Raw genomic sequence first — 19,530 nt, forward strand, 5'->3', positions numbered from 1 at the left:
ACCGGTGGGTTTTGAGTGGGAGGCGCAGAGGGCGCAAGGCGGGGAGGGGAGGCTGCCGGAGGCGATACAACGCCTGTCGCATTAGTGGACTCCTGCTTGACCACCGGCTCTGGCGGCCCAGGAGGAGCCGACTTCGAGTGTGCCCCGTTCACTTTGATACGATGCGAAAGGGGCGGCTCGGATCCACTCGACGCCGTCGACACAGGAGAAACAGCCGTCTCTGGAAGCTCGGCAAGCACACCATCTGGAGCGGCGGAGGTTTCCTTGCCCGCCTTCGACTTTGGGGGCGCTGGAGCAGGGGTGTCCATGTCTTCATCATCTACGACCTGAGACTTGGCCTCCTCGACGACACTGGACTGCGGACGCTTCCGCTTGGAAGAGGACTTCTGCTGCTCTTCCGCGCGAATGAGGCCCATGTGGTACTCCAAACTCGAATTGTATGTAACAGGTCGTGGCCGTCGATGCCTGTGCCAATATTTGCCTGCACGTGTGAACTTGAGCATGGAGATATGGCTTGCAGTAGAAAGCAATACTCACCACACGTTCCACATTGTGACTTATCACCCAACGGACCTTTGCGACGTCCGACGGCGATGCTCTCGGGGCAACCACAGTTCGAGCAGTGCCACACCCCGTCGATCATGTTCGCATGCTGCCCATCAGCATACTCCTTCTCTTTGGCCTCCCGCTCAAGCTCCTTCGCGCGCTTGGCAGTGAGCATGACCTTCGACCCTTGCCTGTCAATGCCACTACTACTCGGAGCAGGGAGGTCGTTTTCTATTGGCGGCGGGAGGTGTGCAGAGTCTGCGGCAGTCGACGGCGTTGGAGCCTTGACATTCGCGCGAGGACGAAGGACGGTGGATGGATATGAGGGCGGCTTGAAGAGACCCTTGGCCTTTTTCTCCTTGGGAGGCGCAGGAGTGGCGACGGCGGCAGGTGCGATGGGCGTTATTGGGGTCTGCGGGAGTATTAGAGCACCGTCTCTGTCGTCTCTGTTCTCCGACGCGACCATGCTCGCGATAGTGAGCGACGCAGCCGCAGCAGCCGCGCGACGAGACGTCGGCGCCGCAGCCGCGGCAGCGAGAGCAAGAGCCGCAGGGGAGATCTCGGGGAAGCCAATGGCCGGGGTGCGGTAAGTCTTGGGAGGCTCGCGGTCTGGGAGCGCCACGCCACGCCTTCCACGAGTCGTCTTCCTCTTTCGACGTGCGAGCTCCTTCTCGCGGTCCTTCTCGTTCTTCTCCAGCTCGCTCTCACTAAGATAGTTGAGCTGCGGCGTGAACGCACTGACTTGCTCCATCGAGCGGGCGCCGGAGATAAGCGAAGGCAGGAGCGACATGCGAAGATCATCGTCTTGCACCGCAGAACCATCGGACGGGTGGCCCACGAGGAATAGCGATTTCTGATAGATCTGCACTTGCTCGCGGATAGAGTGCGCGATCGCCGTCCTTCGCGGAATGTAAGCGTCGAGAATCATCACGAGGAATGGCGCAAATCACTTACTTGAACTCGCCACCGAGGCCGAGATCTTTGCAGTAGATCTCAGCAAACTGCTCGGGCGTTGGATCGACGTTCTCGAGATCCCATTCGAACTGATCTTCAAGCTTGTACGAGCCGGCGATGATGTCCAGCTGTGGCAATACGCGAGGCAGTAGACTAAGATTAACCGACTATCCACCGCGGGACCGAAGATGGTGTACGCACCTTGACCAAGATACGCATTTCTTCATGCATCAGATTCTCGTCCTCTTCAAAGTCGTCGACCGTCATCGGGACGTCGCCACTAGGGGGTACTGCCGCAGTCGGCTGCTCGACTGTCTCGTCCTTAACGACCTTTCTCCGCTTGCGAGTGCGGGGGTCTGGCGGATTAGGCAGCTTGTACAGCGCTCTCGAACGGACGCGCTTCCGCCAGGCCTCCCACCACGCCGCCTCCGCTTCTGAAAACTTGCCGTGCATGATGTCCTCCGCTTCGTCAATCATGGCACCGTCTTCGCCGAATGTCGCCGAATGCGCCTTGTAGTCGCTGAGTTGCTCCTGGATGGACTTGGTGATGATGGCGTGGTAGCTTGGGGTGAGTTGGTAGTCATCCACGACGGACTGAGCGAAAACCTCCGGAGTGATGATTGGATCTATAGGATCGTTTTAGCAACACAACACGCATATAATCATAGAATACGCTTACCATTGAGGTTCCACACGAACGTATCGCGCATCTTGTGATGCTCGACGTCGAACTCGAGCCGGATAGGCACAAGCTGCTCCGGCCGCTGCGCGTCCTCGTCCGATATCCTCCTCGGCCTACAACGAAAGCGCCACGCCCCATCAGCTCCTTCCACACAAACCGCAATACCAGCGGACGAGAAGCGAAACCGAAGGAAGAAAACTCACAGCCTTAGCCCCTCCCTCTTCCCCATCCGCTTCTTGTCCTTCATCTCCCTCTCCTTCTGCGCCTTCAGCCCCGTCAGAGTCCACTTGTCCCCCCTCCGCCGCTTCAGCTGCTCCTCCCCGACGCCCCCCAGACTGAAGTCCTTCTCCCACCACGCGCGCGGCGCGCTCACCGTCTTCTTCATCTCCTCCTGTACCCGTTCCAGCATCTTCTTGCGCCGCACCTCGTAGTCCCTGTCCGCCTGCTGCCACGCCTGCACCCGCGCGATCTCCTCCGCGCTCAGCGGCGGGATCGCCTTCTCCGAGTCCGCGAGCGGCACGACCGACACCTGCGTCACCTTCTGCTCGAGCTGCACCGTCGCCGGGAGCGGCGGCAGCTGCGGCACGATCTGCGTCTTCGTCACCGTCACCGTCTGCTGCTGCTGCTGCTGCGCGGGGGAGACGGTCGGCGCGGGCGACGTGCCCGGCTTCACAACAACCGGCTTCGTCGGCGTCCCGCCAATCATCCCGGGCACATTCACGCCCGGCGAGCCGATCTGCTGGTAAGGCGACGCCGCGGCGGGAGGCAACGAGTTCTGTCTCGGGGTCTGCGGCGGGACGGGCCCGACCGCGCTCCCGCCGTCCAGCCCGCCCAAATTCAGGGAGGCACTCGGAGATCCAGCGCCGACGCCCGGTACGAGGTTCGCGTTCACGTTCTGCGCCTGGCCGGGCATCGTCGAGCGCAGGCCCATCCCGATGTTCATCCCGTCGCCCGCTTGCCCCTGGCGCGGGAGGACCGGGGGAGGCATCATCCCGCCTCCCGCCCCGCCCATCAACGACGACGCCGAAGAGTTCTGGCTGAGGCCCTGCTGCTGCGCGGGGCCGACGTTGCCCGTGATCCCCATGCCCGCGATCCCGGTCGCACTGTACGTGCGCGCCATCTGCGGCCCGGGCGTGCCCGCCCCCGCGAGGGGAATGTTCCCAGACGCAGGCGTCGACGTCCGGGCGGGCGCGGGGGTCTCCGACGCCTTGCGCTTCATGCCTACGTGCGGCGAGCCGGGCGCCTGCGCCCCGGCGGGGACGGGCGCAGGCGCGATGGGCATGTATCCGCCCTGCTGGGTCGGGGACGTCCTGGTCTGCTGCTGCTGCTGATGTTGCTGCTGAAGATGCTGTTGTTGCTGTTGCTGTTGCTGGTGCTGCTGTTGGTGCTGGCGCGGGGTCTGCGGGCGGGCGTGCCCAGTAGCGGTAGGCGGCCGGCTCGTGACCTTGTTGTGCTCGGGCGCGCCCATCGACTGGCCCGTCCCCGGGCGCTGCGGCACCCCGCCCGTGACGGACGCGGGCATCATGCCGTGGTGGACGGGCATGGGCGCGGCGGGGCCATCCTGCTGGGGTGCGCCCTGACCTTGGCCTTGGGACGCGCCTTGGCTCTGCGCCGTCCCGGGACGCGACCCTGCAGCGGTGCCCGGCCGCGGGCTCGGGCTCGGGAACGGCCCGCCAGGCGCGTACCCGTGCTGCTGCTGCTGCTGTTGTTGTTGTTGCTGCTGCTGCTGCATGTGCGCCTGCATGCCATGCGCGCTATGCTGGGACGCCGCGGTGGGCGGGCGGGGCGGGATCGACGACGGGGGGCCCATCGTGCCCATCTGCGGCTGGGGCGCGTGCGGCTGCTGTCCTTGTCCTTGTCCTTGCTGTCCGTGTCCTTGTACTTGTCCTTGGTGGCCTTGTCCCGGCTGGGGCGTCGACGGCGACTGGAGCTGGCCCTGCGACACGCGCGCGTGCGGGTAGCCGGAGGACGCGGAGGACGGCGGGCGCTGCTGGTGCTGGAGCATCTGCATCTGCTGGAGCTGCGCGGGGGTCATCCCCTGCATCCCTTGCATCCCCTGCATGCCGCCCATGTTCATGCCCATGTTCGCCGCGGCGTTCATCATGTTCATGTTCGCGGGGCTCATGCTCTGCATCCCCTGCATGCCCGCCATCTGCGCCTGTTGCTGCGCCTGCTGTTGCGCCGCCTGCTGCTGCATGATGCGCTGGATCTGGAGCGCCTTCACGCGCGGGTCCATCTGCTGGAGCTGCTGCATCTGCGCGGGGCTCAGCTGCGGGAAGCCCGGCGGGAGCCCCTGCGCGGCGTTCATGTTCATGCCCATGCCCATGCCCATGCTGAGGCCCATGTTGCCAGCGGACGCGTTGGGGTTGGGCGTCGGCGGCGACTGCTGGGGCATGCCGCCGTGCCCGGAGACGTTCGGGAGCTGCGCGGGGCCGCTGGTCGGGGACGTGAGCGAGCCGCCGCCTGCATCGCGCGGAGCGGTGTCGGTGTCGCAGCGGGACACGGAGAGAGGCCGAGAAGGAGGAGTTGCAAACAAAAGAGGAGAGAGGATGGTCGGCAGTCAGCACCGAACGCGAGCGGGAAAGCGACGCACCCATGCCCATACCGCCCATGTTCATCCCGCCCATGCCTCCCATGCCGCCCATGCCGCCCATACCTCCCATGTTGCCCATGCCACCCATGCCGCCCATCATGTGCATCCCGCCACCGCCGAGCGCGGCGGGGTTGATCCCGCCCATCCCGTTCATCCCGCCTCCTCCTCCTCCCCCACCACCACCCATCAGGTTCATCTGCTGCTGGAGCTGCGCGGGGCTCATGTTCATGCCTTGTCCGCCGCCGCCCATCCTCTGTGCCTGGGCCTGCGCTTGCGCCTGCATCTGCTGGTACTGCGCCAGCCGGCCGTTCATCCCGCCCATCCCGTTCATGAGCGCGGCGGGGTTCATCGTCGCTCCGCTGTTACCTCCTCCTCCTCCTCCTCCACCACCACCACCACCGCCGCCGCCGCCTTGCTGGAACATGGCGGGGTTCATGCCGCTGCCGCCAGTGGCGCGCATCGCCTGCATCTGCTGGATCTGCTGCGGGGAGAGGCCGTGCGGCTGGCCGCCGCCGTTCATGCCGCCGCCGCCCCCGGAGAGGAAGGCGGGGTTGATGCCCTGGGACATGTCCGCCTGGGGTGAATTCATCGTCTTCCCCGTTGTCGTCGTTCTTGTCGTCGTCTTCTTCGTGTAGCTGGAGACTAGAGTATCGTATGAGAGTGTGAAAGGAGATAAGAGAGAAGAGTCCGCGTGTGTTCGAGTGGGGCCGTCGCGGACGTCGTGGACGCGCCGGGATATATTAGTATATGCTACAGTCCGAGTGTCTTCTGCGATATCGAGCGTCAGCGATCGTCGTTCGGGCGAGGGTGGACTGCGAGGACGAGGAGGAAGCAGCCTCGAGCTGCGTCCATGAACGCGAGAAAGCTGGAGGCGGAGGGGATGGCGGGGACGGGGGCGGCAGTCTCCCGCGTGTCCCGCGCGACGGCGGACACAGCGCGCGCACCGCACACGCACGCTCGCGGAAACGGTCGGTTCGCCGTCGTATGCGACGCGTAGGGCCGGAAAGCGCAGCGGACGAGACGGTCCCGGCGCGCATTGGCGTGTGGGACGGCCCACGTAGAGGCGTACCAGGGACCAGAGGAGAGGACGGGGCTACTCACGACTTATGCGCCTACCAGATGGATGTGTCCTGCCACTTGAGCCCTGCGATGGATACGCCCACTTCCTGCAGCGAAATATAAGTGTCAGTGCGCGGTTTTAGAAGAGGGACGGAGCACGCGTCGATCTGAAGCCGACCACAGCGGGCGAGCGCTAGACAGAGGGGACGCCTCGTGTCGACGTCGAGCACGCTTCACACACGGCGGGAGGGGCAAAACATGGACTGGGGAGAAGGCGGACGGGACTCACGTCTGGGAGAGGGCGGGGTCACGTTATTTGGAGGAGATGTTGAGTGGCAGGGGCGCCTGGCAGAAGGGGCTTGTCAGGAGACGTGGGCGGGGCGGGGACGGGGACGGGGACGGGGACGGGGGCAGAGCACGTGTCGGGAAGACGGCTTACGGGTGGGGAGGGGATCAGGCGGGGGCTGGATGGACGGCCGATGAGGCTCAGGCGGGCACCCGACGTCGCCCTCGCAGCGGAGGGGCGGGAAAATGCGCGTGGGGCGCAGGATTAAAGCGACGGGAATAGGCTCTGGGCTGAGGAGGAGCAAGGCAGGAGCTGTGTCCGAGGCCGCCGTCCCAGTTATCGCGGTGGGTTGCGAATGCGAACGCAAATGCGAGTGCGAGTGCGCCCCTCCAATTGCCAGCCAGCGCAGGGTCAACACCCCCCCCAAAAGTCACACAGTCACGCCCCCACCACCCACGCGGCACCGCCCGGGCTGCCTCTTTCGGCCTGCGCATCGTCTGCCTCGTCGTCCTCGCATCTCGCGCGGTCGCGCGCGCGGGCAGAGGGCGGGATGAGGGCTACGTTACTCCCGGACGGACGGCGTATTTATACGGGCCCGTTGGAAGAGGATACCACGCCGCTTGTCTCGTCTCATCCCCCCCGCTCGTCCAGATCTAGATCGTAGATCTTCCGAGTCCTCTCTCCTCCAGAGCCCTTCCTGCCCCTTCCCGATCTACCCCCCTTCCCTTGCAGCCCAAGCCTCGCCCTGAAAGCCCATCCATGCCAATCGCCCGCGTGAGGCTGGGGAATGCAGCGCACGTAGGATTCAGCCCATGACGTCCGTGTCCAGTGCATTCCTTATGTGATCTCTCCTCAGCAGCCCATCATGTAACCGCCTGCCGTCGCACCCGCGCCCCGGCTGCCCATCTGCTACCCGTCCTCACGCCTACGTACAAGCAATCCGCCGACGTGCAATGCATGCCCGGCCAAGCCCCGCGCACTTCCATTCCAGCACGTCGCAGCACACCCCCGCGCGTGAGAGCCCCTTCCTCCCGAAGCCCCCCACCACAAAGCCTGGAACGCGAAGCGCGAACTCACCCTACGAGCGTGCGCTCTCCGGACACTCCGCCCTTCGCTGTTCCATTGTCCGCGCGCCGGTGAGTGCCTGTCCTGCACTCTCCGTGCAAGAAAAACGTCCGCACCGCGCTGGGCGCGCACAGACACTCGCTTCCTATGTGACTCGCATGCGCCAAGTACCCTGACATCACCTACACCATCGCAGGACACACGATCAGATCCCCCCCTGGCCCGGCGACCCAAGAGCGCGCCCGCGTGAGCACCTGGATGCGCTCCCCTTCTCCTATCGTCTCCTCTGCAGCGCACGACCCTCGACGCGCTTACGTCTTCGCCAGACTGCCTGCGATGGCCCCGCCGGCCTCTCCAGATCGATCTCTCACCTCACTTCCCCGTCGAGTCTTCCAGATGCCAACGCTCGCGTCCGAGATGACACCTCGGTCGCCCCCGGCGCCTCTATTGCCATACATGCAATTTCCCGACGCTTCCTTTTCACCGAGCTAGGCAAACCCGCAGTGATGCGTGCCTTCGTCCCCGCTCGCATCTCACCGCGCTGTCGTCTTCCTGCACACCCTGCCCAAAAGTCGCAGCGCGATACCCAGACCTGACATCGGTCGATGCTCGTTCCGAGGCCAGCACGCACGTCTGCAGCACTCTGGCTATAGCCTATAAGTACGCAGTCTGGGCGCTGATCACTAGAGCAGCTGTACAACTCGCGCGAGCCCCAGACGCAACAAGCCAGGAACGGATCATATAGGGTCCGGCCCCTCGCATCTCGTCACACGTACATGTGGGCCGTGGCCACCACCCAGCCTGCAGCGCGATACCATCGTACACGCAACCCACTCGGAACTCGCACTCGCACTCGCACTCGCGTTCGCCCTCGGACCCGGACCCGACGTCGGGCAGCTAGGCTTTGTGCGGCCGATCGCCTCGAGCTCCGGAACGTCCTTGCGCAAGGGCGGTCGCACGCCATCGAATCCGACGTGCTCGATAACGTACACGGCTGGCGCCTCCACTAGGCGTGTTCAGTTCTCGTCGCTCGCTCATTTCCGCGCGCGCCTACCGGGCGTCTGCCTACCTCGATTCAAGGTCAGATCGAGCGCCTGTACCACGGCGAGCAGAGAGGTGCGCACGGTATTGTCCTATGCTAGGTTTGTTATGCCCAGGAAACCTGTCCGGAGAGTGGCTGGAGACGTCGGGAGAGCGTTATAGACTTATTGACCGACAATAATCGTACAAATGCGCGCCCACATCGGAACCAGATTCGGCACGACATACAGTATGCGCTTTACCTGGGGTTGCCGCCTTAGGCCTGATGGCAATCGGACCCAGAACCTTGCGGGACGACTCCGCGTCTCGAGCCATGGAGCTCTCTATCTTTCGAATCGTTCAGCTTTCGCGTCGCTCCTCAGTCCCAGCTCGCGACCCTCATGCGGTCGTGTTGCACCCGCCGCCTGTGCACCTCTGCTCGCTGTGCTACAGGCGCTTGATCTGACCTTGAATCCAGGTAGGCAGACACCCGGTAGGCGCGCGAGGAAATGAGCGAGCGACAAGAGTTGAACACGCCTAACTGCGACAAGTAAAGGCGCAATTCTGTCAAGTACAGAATCGGTGGTTGTACAATGTCTCTCGGGGCTTGTCATTACATGTTTCATCGCAAGAGGTAGACGAACTCCACAGGAGGAGGACTCAGACCGCCGCTTCCGCTCACCGCGACGTCCACCCTCCTCTCAGGCTCGAGGGAGTGCTCGTCAGACCTTCTCCGCCGCGACCCCGAAGTCCTCCTTCGTCTCCCCCACCGACGCCTTCTCCTTCTCCGTGTCTGCGTCTTCGCGCACGTCGGCACCGGTGAGCTGCATCGCGTGCTGCGCGATCCGCTCCGCCGCGTCGTCCCCGTCGAACAGCGCCGCCGTCTCTTCGAGCGAGAGCCCCTTCGTCTCGACGACGAAGAGGTAGCAGTACGCGCCTTCGAACGCGAGCCAGCACACGTAGAATATCTGCGAGTGTCAGCACACATCGACGTCCATACATCAGCCATCCATTGGCGGGGTGGGCGGGAGAGGTCGAGGGAGAGTCGGCAGAGGGGGGAAAGTGGGGCACACGCACGTAGTACTTCCAGCCGAGCTTGTCGAGCGCGATCGGGTTCACGTACTGGTTGAAGACGAGCGCGAGCGAGATGGTGAAGTTGAAGACGTTGAAGCCCTTCGCGCGGACCGAGTACGGCAGGATCTCGACCGTGTACGACACGATGAGCGGGCTGAACGCGACTCTGCGCCCTTTGCGTTAGCATGCCGTGGGTTTGGAAGCGCACAGGGAAACGTGCGAAAGAGACAGGAGTGGAGAGAGGAGGAGCGGACTCACGAATAACAAGAGCCGAACAGGAAGATCATCGCGATCACGGTGTGGGACGCCGCCACGGACCCGCGCTGCGCGTAGATGGAGGAGCACACCGTCTGCAGCGTGAAGAAGAGTGTCATGCCCGCGACGGAGGAGAGGAAGAGGGCTCGACGGCCGAATCGCTCGACCGTGAAGGCGCCGAAGCTGGCCCAGAAGAAGCTCCACATTTGGAGGATGGCGTTAATGAGCAGCTGTAATTGCTTATGGTGAGCTCCCATTTCGAGGCACAGGCGCGGCGATGATGTGTTGGAAGGGAAACGAGGGGGAGAGGACGGACCTGGATGACGGAGCTTGTTATGCCTATGGTGTCGAAGACCCTGCTGAGGTAGTACGAGATGAGGCCTACAAGCTGACATCAGCTCGTCGGCCTGCGTCTCCAGCACATCGCATCCAAGGCCACAAAGGGAGGCGGCACGAACCGTTTCCGCTCCACTGGCTGAAGAACGCAAGGGCGATGATGATGCGCATGCGGCGCCTGTTCCCGGGTGTACTGAACAGTGACTTATATCCAACGTTTGCAGCAACTATAGGATATAGTCAACAACGTTACTGAGGAGTACACGTACGCTTGAAGGGTATGTTGGGACCGTACCTCTCCTATCGAAGTCAATAGCAGCCTTGATCTCCTCGTACTCATAAACAATGAGTGGGTCATTCCTGCACAGGAGATGTCAGAGAGCCCATGAGCGTCCGTGCAGGTAGAGGACATTTTCAGGCTCACTTGTTCCCATCCGCATGATAGTACGCCAACGTCTCGATCGCCTCGGCATCCCTGCCCTTACTGACCAGCCATCTCGGACTCTCCGGAGCGAAGAGTACAAGGCACGCTTGAATGATCGAAGGGAGGCCTTGCAAGAGTGAAGGAATACGCCAGGACCATGTTCCCGACATAAATTGCCTGGTACAACAGTGCAATACTCAGTTTCCAATAATAGGTAGAGCAGGCGAGGGAAGACGAACGTTCCGAAAGTTACCCATGCCGACCTAAGCAAGAAAGGAGAGTTCAGTGTTGGTACAGCGTGAGTCGCCGTAAACGGGAGCTTACACAATGGAACCCGCGATCCACAGTCCATTGTACATCGAAGTCAACGGGGCGCGGTATTGTGGGTACGATAGCTCTGTGACGAGCATAGGCGCGGCATTTGCTGGAAATTACATACAAGGGCAACTTGTGAGCGTTACCGCCTTTGGCAGTCATTCAGGGGAACATCGAACTAACAAGCGAATGTGAGACCGAATCCTATAAGGAACCTAAGCAAAAAGGCATCATCAGTACTAAAGCTTCGTTTCTGAAGACCAGGGAGAGGGTCATCATGCTAGTGCGAAGCGCTCACCTTGCGCCGATGAACATGCCGAAAGACTTAGCAGCGGTTTGGATCGCCACAGCGACACACATGATACATGCACCGAGCCAGACTGATTTGCGACGCCCGATCCCATCGGCAACGTACGGAGCGAAGGGATAACCTGCGAGAGAGCCTATGTTCTGAAGACGAAATCAACTGAAAAGCCGCAGACGGCGCGATAAAGCACCAATGAACACATCGTAACACAAACCTGGATGGCATTGAATAGCCCGAGCTTGCCTCCCTCAGGGTTCCCGAAAAAAGTGTTCCATTGTTTCTCAGATTCCAGCGCGTTCATCATACTGCCGTCGTACCCGTTCGTTGAGGATGTGATGAGACTGAATGCACGAGTATCTTGAGTCCAATGCGTCGGTGGACTCGGGAGCCAGCCATCGTAGGAATACAAGAAGGTAAGGAGAAAAGTACATACAGCAAAACAAGCCACGCGTTCAAAACGATGAGCCTGTTGAATAAGGATATTCAGCGAATGCGCCCGAGTTGCTGCGTGCGCACTAAGCAGAAGATCAATTGCCTCACCTTCGGTTGTTGTACCACTTTTTGTTAGGATCGAGAAGATGGCGATAACCCCCATCCTTGCCCGCGAGGTCGACAGTCGGACCCGTGCCCATGCTGTTCGCAAGTCAACGTATGCAATCTCCTGCTATGATAAATCCTTGGGAGACGTGCTCTGAGCCTGGGAGGCCGAAGACGATTGGACTCTGTTGAGAAAGAGGCCCACCGAAGGGAGGAACAGACACTGAGCATCGTTATTTGGAGTCTATATGAACTGCGGGGAAGGGACGCAGGACTATAATAGGTGAGGAGACGGTCTGCCGTCATAGTCAGAAGACTGGGACAGGTGACTGGAGAACTATAGACTTACCAAGTGACGGAAGACCTCGAAAGAGGATCCCAGTCAGCAACCGGAGTATTGAAGCATTCAGGACTCGAACGAAGACCGTATCGAGCCGGACCGTGTATATTGACACCGACCCTTCCACGGGCGATGGCGCACTAGTGCCAAAGCACCAATGTGGCTGAGGTCGGGGTGCGAACCTACAGGGAGCTGTGTCAAGAAGCATGCGGGAAAAGGTAGCTGCGTCAGCGCACAGACATACATGAAATCTTCAGGGGATAGCTTCATTCACTTTGCAATGTCCCAGGATCCGATGCTTCCAATTATGAAGTAGAAATACATCCGTGACTAGTCATTAGTATACTGTGAGAGCACATGCGACTCGGAGTAGCCAAATTGGACAAGGGGCAGCAGTGCGGCCGGTAAATGTCTTCTCACAAGAACCACCTAAACTCGGGCGCATTGGGTCCCTCGCGCAGCTTTTCGGTCGAGACGTCGACTGCTTTGCGCACGACTCCCTCGCGCCTATCTCTCCGCTTGTTGTCGACGATCATATACGTCCCTAGCAGGAGCGTGATCACTGCGCCTGTCCCGCCAAACGCGGCAGTCGTGATCAGCGCAGGGATGTACTTTGGTGCGTCTTTGTTCCGGAAGATGTTGGACGAGACGAGACCCATGAGGTTCGCAAGAGGCACGCCAAGCGAAGTAAGGGCGATGCGGCGGCCTTCGTGAGCAATGTTATTGTTGTACCACGTCGAGAGGAGGACCGAGGGCGCGGAGGTGCCCCAGCACATCATGAAAGTCGCAAAGTACGCTACATGGAGCTGTTCTTCGACGTCGATCGTTGCGTAGATGATGAAGCCGATGAATGTGAGGATGAAGCCGAGGGCAATAAACGGAAACCGAATCTTGGCGTAGTCGGACGAGAAGGCGAGAATGAGGAGGAAAGCGGCGCCAACGCAGTTTGGCGCGACGGTATAGAGGTTCGTTTTGATCGTGCTGTAGCCGAGGCGACCGACGATCTGCGGCATGAAGAGGGCAACGCTCTGGATGGGCACGCCCAAGCAGATTTCGATACCGAGCCAGGCATAGGCGGCAGGGAGGGCGAAGATCTTCACTGCGTCCTTCAGGACGAACGGCTCGTTGACGATGGACGAGGAGTCCTGTTGAATACGCTGGAACGCAATCTTACGCTCTTCATCGTTCAGGAACCAAGCCTCCGAGGCAGACTTGGGCAGATAGAAGAATGCGAACACCGAGACTTTGTGACCATGGGCATTGCGAGGTTGCATAAGTAGAGGAAACTTACAGATTACGGTGGCAGCGCCTTCGATCATAAACAAGTATCTCCATGCAGGGAGCTTCGAATCTTTGATGTCTGGTCTTTCTGATCAACTACGGGTATCACGGTTCGCAGTTGTGTAGTACTCACGGAAGACGCCAAACGCAAGAAGACCTGAGAAGGCGTTCGCGATATTCGACGCGGCATAGAAGATAGCTAAACGACGAGCGAGCTCTCCTCGGCGATAGAACGTCGTGAGGTAGTAGATGACCAGGGGGAAGAAACCTGACTCCGCCATTCCTGGGCAATGCATGAGATGGCGCCGCGACCAAGATCGCAACCAAACTGACCTAGAAACCACCTCACAGCCATCATCCCACCGAAGTTCGTCACCGCCGCGCTCAACAGTGTCATAGCTCCAAAGATGAACATGAGAATGGGCAGGACGCGGCTTGGCCCATATTGCTTGCCGATGAACGCGACCGGGGCGGAGAATATGACGTAGGGCACGAAGAAGACGGAGAGGATGGTGTTGTACTGGCCGTCCTTGAAGTGGAGGTCGGCCTCCATCCCGTTCGTCTTCGCGTTGCCGAGGTTGCCCTTGTCGAGCGCGTTCGCGAGGTACATGAGAGCGAGGATGGGCAGGATGCGGACGTCAAATTTGAGCACAAGTCGCTGCTCGTGCTCGAACGTCGGCAGGTGGTCCTGCTCGGGCTGTGCCTCGACTTCCCTGACGGAGGGCTTGAAATAGGAGCTGCGGGATGGCGACGTCTTGAGGTCGCTTGAGCTCATGGTGGCTGTCGTATGCTGGGTGGGGTCAACGGCGAGGAAGATAGGAAAGAAAGCTGCCTTCCGCGAGAGTAAAAGTCCAGAGCAGCAGTGACGTCCGAGCGGAGAGGCGTACTCGGGAGCGCCGCGAAATGTCCACAGGTTTGTTATACATATGGCTTCCCGCGCGAATGCGAGTTCTGCGCTAGACGTGGAGCGAGGATACGCGCCTACATCCGGCACATGGTACAGGTCTGATAGGCTGAACCAGTGCTAGTGGATGAAGTCCGACATCTACGGCATAGCGAAGTCAGAGATCCTGGCCATGGGAACAACCGGCTACGCCTTACCTTCCGCGTGGAAAGATACGGTACCGGGCGCCGTACCTGCCAAGGAGCTATGAAGCGGCGGGGAAGGAGTTGAGGACACGAGGGGATATGTCGCCGGTGGGGAGCCTCCCGGCGGACCGCCTCTGAGTGCATTTCTTGGGTACAGCTGGACAACAACGTTCCATACGATCTGGAATCTTGATTGTAAAGACGTTTTTGACGCTTGCTGGTCAGATGACGTGATTGCAGTCCGAATCTCGAAACCCCCAGGTGATCAGCCAATCGTCCACAGTTTATACACGTCCGGCATTTACTTGAGGAGGTGTCTTGAAACAAGCCATGAGCCGTCAGCCCGAATGTCCGTGTCAATAGTGAACAGCGAGATCCAATGCCGTCCTTGATAGTCAAAGATAAGCACAGCGATGTTAGCGCTCCAGAAAATTGGCAAAGATACGAGATGATAGGAGGTAGAGCGAGTCAATGGTTGGTGAGAAAAACGAGAGGCAATATCGAACTTCCTCGGCAGGTGATTCGAGTTGTTGACTTATCTCCCGAGGTTAGCCAGCTTATCGGACTCACCACGTGATTGGACGGGGTTTTGCAGACGGTGTCTTCGGACTTGCAGAGGAATGGAGGCATGGGCATGAAACTGACTCAAATGTTTCTCCGAGGGGTAAGAGACAAAATTCGAAGTTCAGCTCCTCGCGCGGCAGTGCTACAAACATCAACTGAACCTGGCGAAGGCGCATCTTCCGATGCTTACCGGCCCTACTACTCTCATCGATCTGGAGAGGAAGATCGTCAGATACTGGCGGTCAGAACCAAAACACGTCCTCACCCAAGGAAGTTTGGCCCTGAGACCGTAAGGTCGAAGGCCGCGCCTGCTTCAGACAAGTCGAAGTGAGCATTCCGACCGCCACCTGTCGTTAGCACGGCCATGAACCGACTAGCGAGCGCCAGTGCTGGATCTGAGGCGCCGTGGCCGAACGATAACCTTTGCGTGACACGCGGACTCCGATGAAGGGGTGACGGCATGGAGTGGACGAGTTTCGACAAGTAGAGCCTAGTATACAACAGAATGGTGGCACAGACATATGCTATGGATACAGTGTTCATGATGGGAGTCCATTCCAGTAGTATAGCACAGCACCCTATGGGCGTCCAGGTTAACAATCACGAACCAGACGTAAGTCAGCAGTGGAGACGATACTTGCCGTGCTGTTATCTTTTTTCACAATCTTCCGATTCACTAGTGCAATGAGACACTTGTTCACCCGGGCCTGGTTCAAGTCTGGCGGCTTGACGAACGCTACAACTGCAGAGATAGCGGTTCAGGTTGCTGAGAAGCAGCGAAGGAGAGCGGCACGTACTGTTGAATGATTCCCCTGGATTGTCGAGAAACTTCTCAATCACTTGCTCGATATATCTCCTCAAATTCGGGTCGTCGCCTCTGAACTCGAGCGGTAACGCCGCGAGGATCCGCTCGATCTCCAGGCCGCGCTCGCGCTTCTCCTTCGCGGTCATTTTCGGCTTCGTGCCTTTCTTCTTCACGACTCCTGGCTTGGCAGCACTCTTGTTGGTACCACCAGTCCCAGCTGTTATGTTTGCTTCTGTGGGACACTCCGAAGGCGACATGGCAGATCGCTCGGTGGTCATTGTTCGTTCTGGTGGTGTTGGAGGACGTCGGGCCGCCGCCTCTGCAGCTCGGATGGCTTCCAGGGCAGCCTGCGCATCTTCCTCTGATGGACATTGCCGTCACTAGAACTTCTATAGCGCATATACAGAATGAGGATACCTGCTCGCCGTGCAGCTAATACAAAGGACGCGTCTATCGGTGCCTACGAAGCCACGCCCCTTAAGTCAACGAGAAGGTTCGATACTGATCCAAGCGCACCTGCGGCCAGTCGATTGTCAACGCGTTCATGTTCATGACATATAGCCAGCTCGCAAAGCTTTCATTAAACGTCTCCAGTGCGTTATCCAGGTTCTTGAGCCCCTCTACGTTGGTTTGGAGCGCTTCCGCCTCGTCGATGAGTTCAGCAAGCGCGGGTTCGAGGAAGCCGAGGCCATGTGGCGCGTCCGGGTAGGCTTCAGAGCGCGAGAGACGGAAGAGTGAGCCTTGAGAGAGGCGACGAAGAGGCGTGTGTGGGGGGTTTGGAGGCATGACGAACGTCGTTGATGATCGCGAGGACAGACGCGAAATAGACGCCTATCAGACGCGTCGGTGGCAGACGTTTGTGGCTGTAGAGCGCGTCTTGTCCTCCATCCACATCCTGTTTCTAGCTTTGCTCCTTTGAATTCCTCTCTGCAAGTGCTTGAAAAATGAACGAGCTCAACGACCCCTCGAAGGTGAGCTTTCTGTACTGGTCGCGTCGAGGACATTCGAGTCTGACTGTTACCTAGACTTGCATATATATTCCTCCTGGGCGACCAGGTACGCACATGTCATGAGTCAGATCGCTTCATCTCCGAATAAACTTGCAAAAAGAGCCAGAGAACCGAGAAGCATCAGCGCTGGCAGATGATGCCGGGGAGGATGAAGGATATGACCTGCAGATACGAGCCTACAAGGCTGCGTGGACGAGATGTTTGGACCGCGTCCGGGCGAGTACATCAATCACCTGCTTTCCTCAAACATTCTGACAACGCTACTTTCTTAGAATATACTCAAGGCGCTGCATGTTCCAATTGTCAATGACATCACTGAGCAGGTCAGAAACGCGTACGCTGATGTCCTCCCCGGTTTGCCTTGCCCTGAATTGCCTGTGGTGGCATTAGCAGGTACGTCCATACTCGACTATCATATGCCACTGCGACATGACGCTCAATGTCCCTGAAGGCGCAAATTCTGCCTTGCTCTCAGAAGTGATGGACGCGCTGAACGAGGACGTAGACGAAGATGTCATTTATACCTCACAAGTCCACTTGTATCCGGCCGAATGTTCTAGTGTGATGAACATGATGAAGGTGGTTGTCACGGGCTTCGTTGATCGTAGAGGTAGGTTCTCTTTAATTTCAGCTTACAGTATCTTAAGCCGTACCAATAGACAGCGGAAAGCGCAAGCCGACATCTCTCGCGAGCTTTGACATCAATTTACTACGCACATGGTATGACGCACAAGACGCTAAACCCCGTCTAACCGTGTTTCTACACGAATTCGAAAAGTTCGACACTAGTGTCGTCCAAGATGTATTTTACATCTGCAGGCAGGTTGCTCCCTAGTCGTGGGCCAGAGCCGACTCATGACCCCAACCCCTCAGTATGCATATACCTCATCTGCCATTAGTGTTCGTGTTGGTAATGAGCTCGCCGCCCTCGCCTTCGTTCCTGCAATCCGCCTATCCACGCTCGACCCTCGCGCTGCTTCGAGTACATCATGTCGCTTCACCCGCAGGCCTCATGATGGTCAAAGAGGTCCTCACAAAGGTGCGCTCGTCATACAACTCTGCGTATCGAGCACAGCTAAATATCGAGCGTCCTGACCAGACATTCTTCGACCCTGATTTCGAGCCAGACATCATGCTCGGCCCCGGCGCGCTCGAGCACATCATTGACTTCGCGTCCAGGCACACCGCGTCCCCCGACGCACTCGTTACCATGCTCCAGCTCGCGCACCTCAAGCATTTCTCTTCCAATCCGCTCAGTACGCTTGTGCACGACGAGCTCCTCGGCACGACCCTGCACCGCGCCGGACGCACACTGACGTCTTCGGCTGGGCTCGCGCTCCTTGTCGATGCGCTGCATGCGCGTTTGCTCGCTGCGTCAGAGTCACGACCGCAGTCGCAGAGGAACGGAGATGCACGGCCGCAGACTGCGGATGAGTTGTTGGCTGCTGTGTCCGGCGCACGGACGGTGTTCCTCACGCAGGCGAGGCGTCTGCGTGTCGCGTTCGCTGTTGCGCGGATTGCGGAGTGCGTCGCGCTGGGCGAGGCACCGCAGGGGGTGCCCAGTGGGAAGAGCGCAGAGGGGCGTGGGATGAGGCTTGACAGCATGGAGATGCTGAGCTCGCTTCTGCGGGGACGCGGGAGCTCGCAAGTCCGATACGTGTGCATGGCTGTTAGGTGCGTTTGCCAGTCCGAACAGCCCTGTGCGTCTCGTTCAAGGATAGAACAGAAAACTGTCCGCGACCAAGTTGCGCGCGCTCCTTGAGGCGCTGCATTCGTTTTGGTATGACATGGAGAGCGCGACAGTCCGGAGAGACGAAGAGGACGCGCGCATATGGATCGTCGAGACGCTGAACCAGCTTCCCGCCGAATCCGAGGACCCGCGGGAGGACGATCTCCCGGTACCGCAAGACGCTCAAACGAAGCGGCTTGCGGGTAGCGTCGGCGATTGGCTGCAGGAATACATCGAGTAAGTCCTCAACATGCGTTTCATGATGTCCATGGCTCTAAACCTATATCGCGACCATTCTGAAAGACAACGACTCGTCCGACTCGAAGACCGCGCGCTCTGGGATATCTGGTACACGGGCGCGACGCCCTTCCCCTCCGAGCTCATTAACCCTGCCCCGCGCCCAACTGTCGTCCATGCGCTCCTGCATCCACATGACTTCATTCGCTCGTACGAGGAACTCACGCGCGCAAGCGGCGATGGGGAGCACGTGTTCGGTGCACCAGAGGAACAGAACGAGCCTGCGCTCTGGGAGCTACCCGATACGAGCATCGCGTTCAGACGGTACGTCGAGGCGGGGCGGATGGTGAACGTGTTTGATTGGTTCGAATCGTTCGCCGTCGTCCTCGAGAGCCAGTACAAGCACCTCAAGCGGGGGAAAGATATGCAGGAGGACGAGAATATGGATGCTGGGGTGGACGAGGACGCGGATGTAGACATGGACGAAGAGGAAGAGGAGCAATGGAAGGTTGAGGTGCAGGCGCGCTTCATGCGCGCGCTACATGAGCTCGACTATATGGGCTTCGTGAGGCACACGGGCAGGAAGCCTGATCATGTCATCCGGACCATCTACGACGTTCCGGACTGATGTTTTAGAAGGGTATAGCTGCTGATAGTTCACGTGCGGTGAGTACCGAAGCCTGGTATGAACTCCGTTGTTGTTCATGGCCTCGGTCTCACTGAGATTTTTGCAGCTCTTGTTGCAGCACTTCGCACTAACCAAACCAGATCATTATCTTCAGCTTGTTTCTTGTTGAGTCGGCCAGCTCAACGCATGCGCGTGCTTCTCTCAAGTAGTACAGAGCAATCAGTGTGAACGCACCATGCTATGTAGGTGAAAAACCATCAAGGCAGAATCGTTCAGAAACTTCGAGAAAACCTCATAGTTTCTGGTTCCATGAGCCCCTCGAACTTAACCTGCAGAATCTGTGGTTGACTTCAGTACCGGGGGCGAGCTCTTCTGCTCAGTATAAACAAGCGCG

General features: G+C 59.3%; 5 protein-coding genes across 5 annotated transcripts; 1 reads left to right on the forward strand and 4 right to left on the reverse strand.

Moving 5' to 3' along the window:
• Nucleotides 1-3: 3 nt before the first annotated feature.
• On the reverse strand, nt 4-3,527 carry DICSQDRAFT_105537 (SNF5-domain-containing protein; the record flags this gene model as incomplete). The annotated part of the gene is made up of 6 exons (XM_007365475.1): nt 2,386-3,527; nt 2,180-2,295; nt 1,702-2,126; nt 1,501-1,628; nt 538-1,445; nt 4-481 (listed from the first exon to the last, which is right to left on the reverse strand). Coding segments are annotated over exons 1-6 (3,132 nt in total), but the record flags the coding sequence as incomplete, so codon positions are not given.
• Nucleotides 3,528-9,035: 5,508 nt separating this feature from the next.
• DICSQDRAFT_18094 (hexose transporter) lies at nt 9,036-11,548 on the reverse strand (the record flags this gene model as incomplete). Its single annotated transcript, XM_007365476.1, has 14 exons — nt 9,036-9,173; nt 9,283-9,445; nt 9,538-9,764; nt 9,851-9,915; nt 9,993-10,097; nt 10,166-10,230; nt 10,295-10,471; nt 10,534-10,557; nt 10,619-10,718; nt 10,793-10,824; nt 10,908-11,059; nt 11,131-11,257; nt 11,350-11,382; nt 11,457-11,548. Coding segments are annotated over 14 exons (1,500 nt in total), but the record flags the coding sequence as incomplete, so codon positions are not given.
• A 531-nt stretch (nt 11,549-12,079) lies between these two features.
• On the reverse strand, nt 12,080-13,979 carry DICSQDRAFT_85948 (MFS general substrate transporter). The gene is made up of 4 exons (XM_007365477.1): nt 13,408-13,979; nt 13,208-13,357; nt 13,085-13,153; nt 12,080-13,036 (listed from the first exon to the last, which is right to left on the reverse strand). Exons 1-4 carry the CDS (start codon nt 13,847-13,849, stop codon nt 12,210-12,212), a joined length of 1,488 nt encoding a protein of 495 aa, XP_007365539.1. The 5' UTR covers nt 13,850-13,979; the 3' UTR covers nt 12,080-12,209.
• Nucleotides 13,980-14,827: 848 nt separating this feature from the next.
• DICSQDRAFT_180523 (uncharacterized protein) lies at nt 14,828-16,318 on the reverse strand (the record flags this gene model as incomplete). Its single annotated transcript, XM_007365478.1, has 6 exons — nt 14,828-14,939; nt 14,993-15,305; nt 15,369-15,469; nt 15,525-15,893; nt 15,950-15,992; nt 16,049-16,318. The coding sequence occupies 5 exons, from the start codon at nt 16,316-16,318 to the stop codon at nt 15,267-15,269; spliced, it is 822 nt and encodes a 273-aa protein (XP_007365540.1). The 3' UTR covers nt 14,828-14,939; nt 14,993-15,266.
• A 374-nt stretch (nt 16,319-16,692) lies between these two features.
• DICSQDRAFT_59566 (uncharacterized protein) lies at nt 16,693-19,136 on the forward strand (the record flags this gene model as incomplete). Its single annotated transcript, XM_007365479.1, has 8 exons — nt 16,693-16,752; nt 16,815-16,983; nt 17,048-17,152; nt 17,190-17,376; nt 17,416-17,581; nt 17,642-18,211; nt 18,264-18,508; nt 18,575-19,136. Coding segments are annotated over 8 exons (2,064 nt in total), but the record flags the coding sequence as incomplete, so codon positions are not given.
• Between the last annotated feature and the right edge of the window lie 394 nt (nt 19,137-19,530).

Source organism: Dichomitus squalens, assembly GCF_000275845.1.
Source record: "Dichomitus squalens LYAD-421 SS1 unplaced genomic scaffold DICSQscaffold_12, whole genome shotgun sequence".
NCBI classification, from domain to species: Eukaryota; Fungi; Basidiomycota; class Agaricomycetes; order Polyporales; family Polyporaceae; genus Dichomitus; species Dichomitus squalens.

Excerpts from the sequence above, each read along its gene's own strand:
- DICSQDRAFT_85948 (XM_007365477.1), bottom strand. The coding sequence starts at position 13,849 with ATGAGCTCAAGCGACCTCAAGACGTCGCCATCCCGCAGCTCCTATTTC. Across the intron at positions 13,358-13,407 it reads GGCTGTGAGGTGGTTTCTAG|GAATGGCGGAGTCAGGTTTC; the intron begins GTCAGTTTGGTT and ends TGCATTGCCCAG. Across the intron at positions 13,154-13,207 it reads TCTTGCGTTTGGCGTCTTCC|ACATCAAAGATTCGAAGCTC; the intron begins GTGAGTACTACA and ends CAGAAAGACCAG.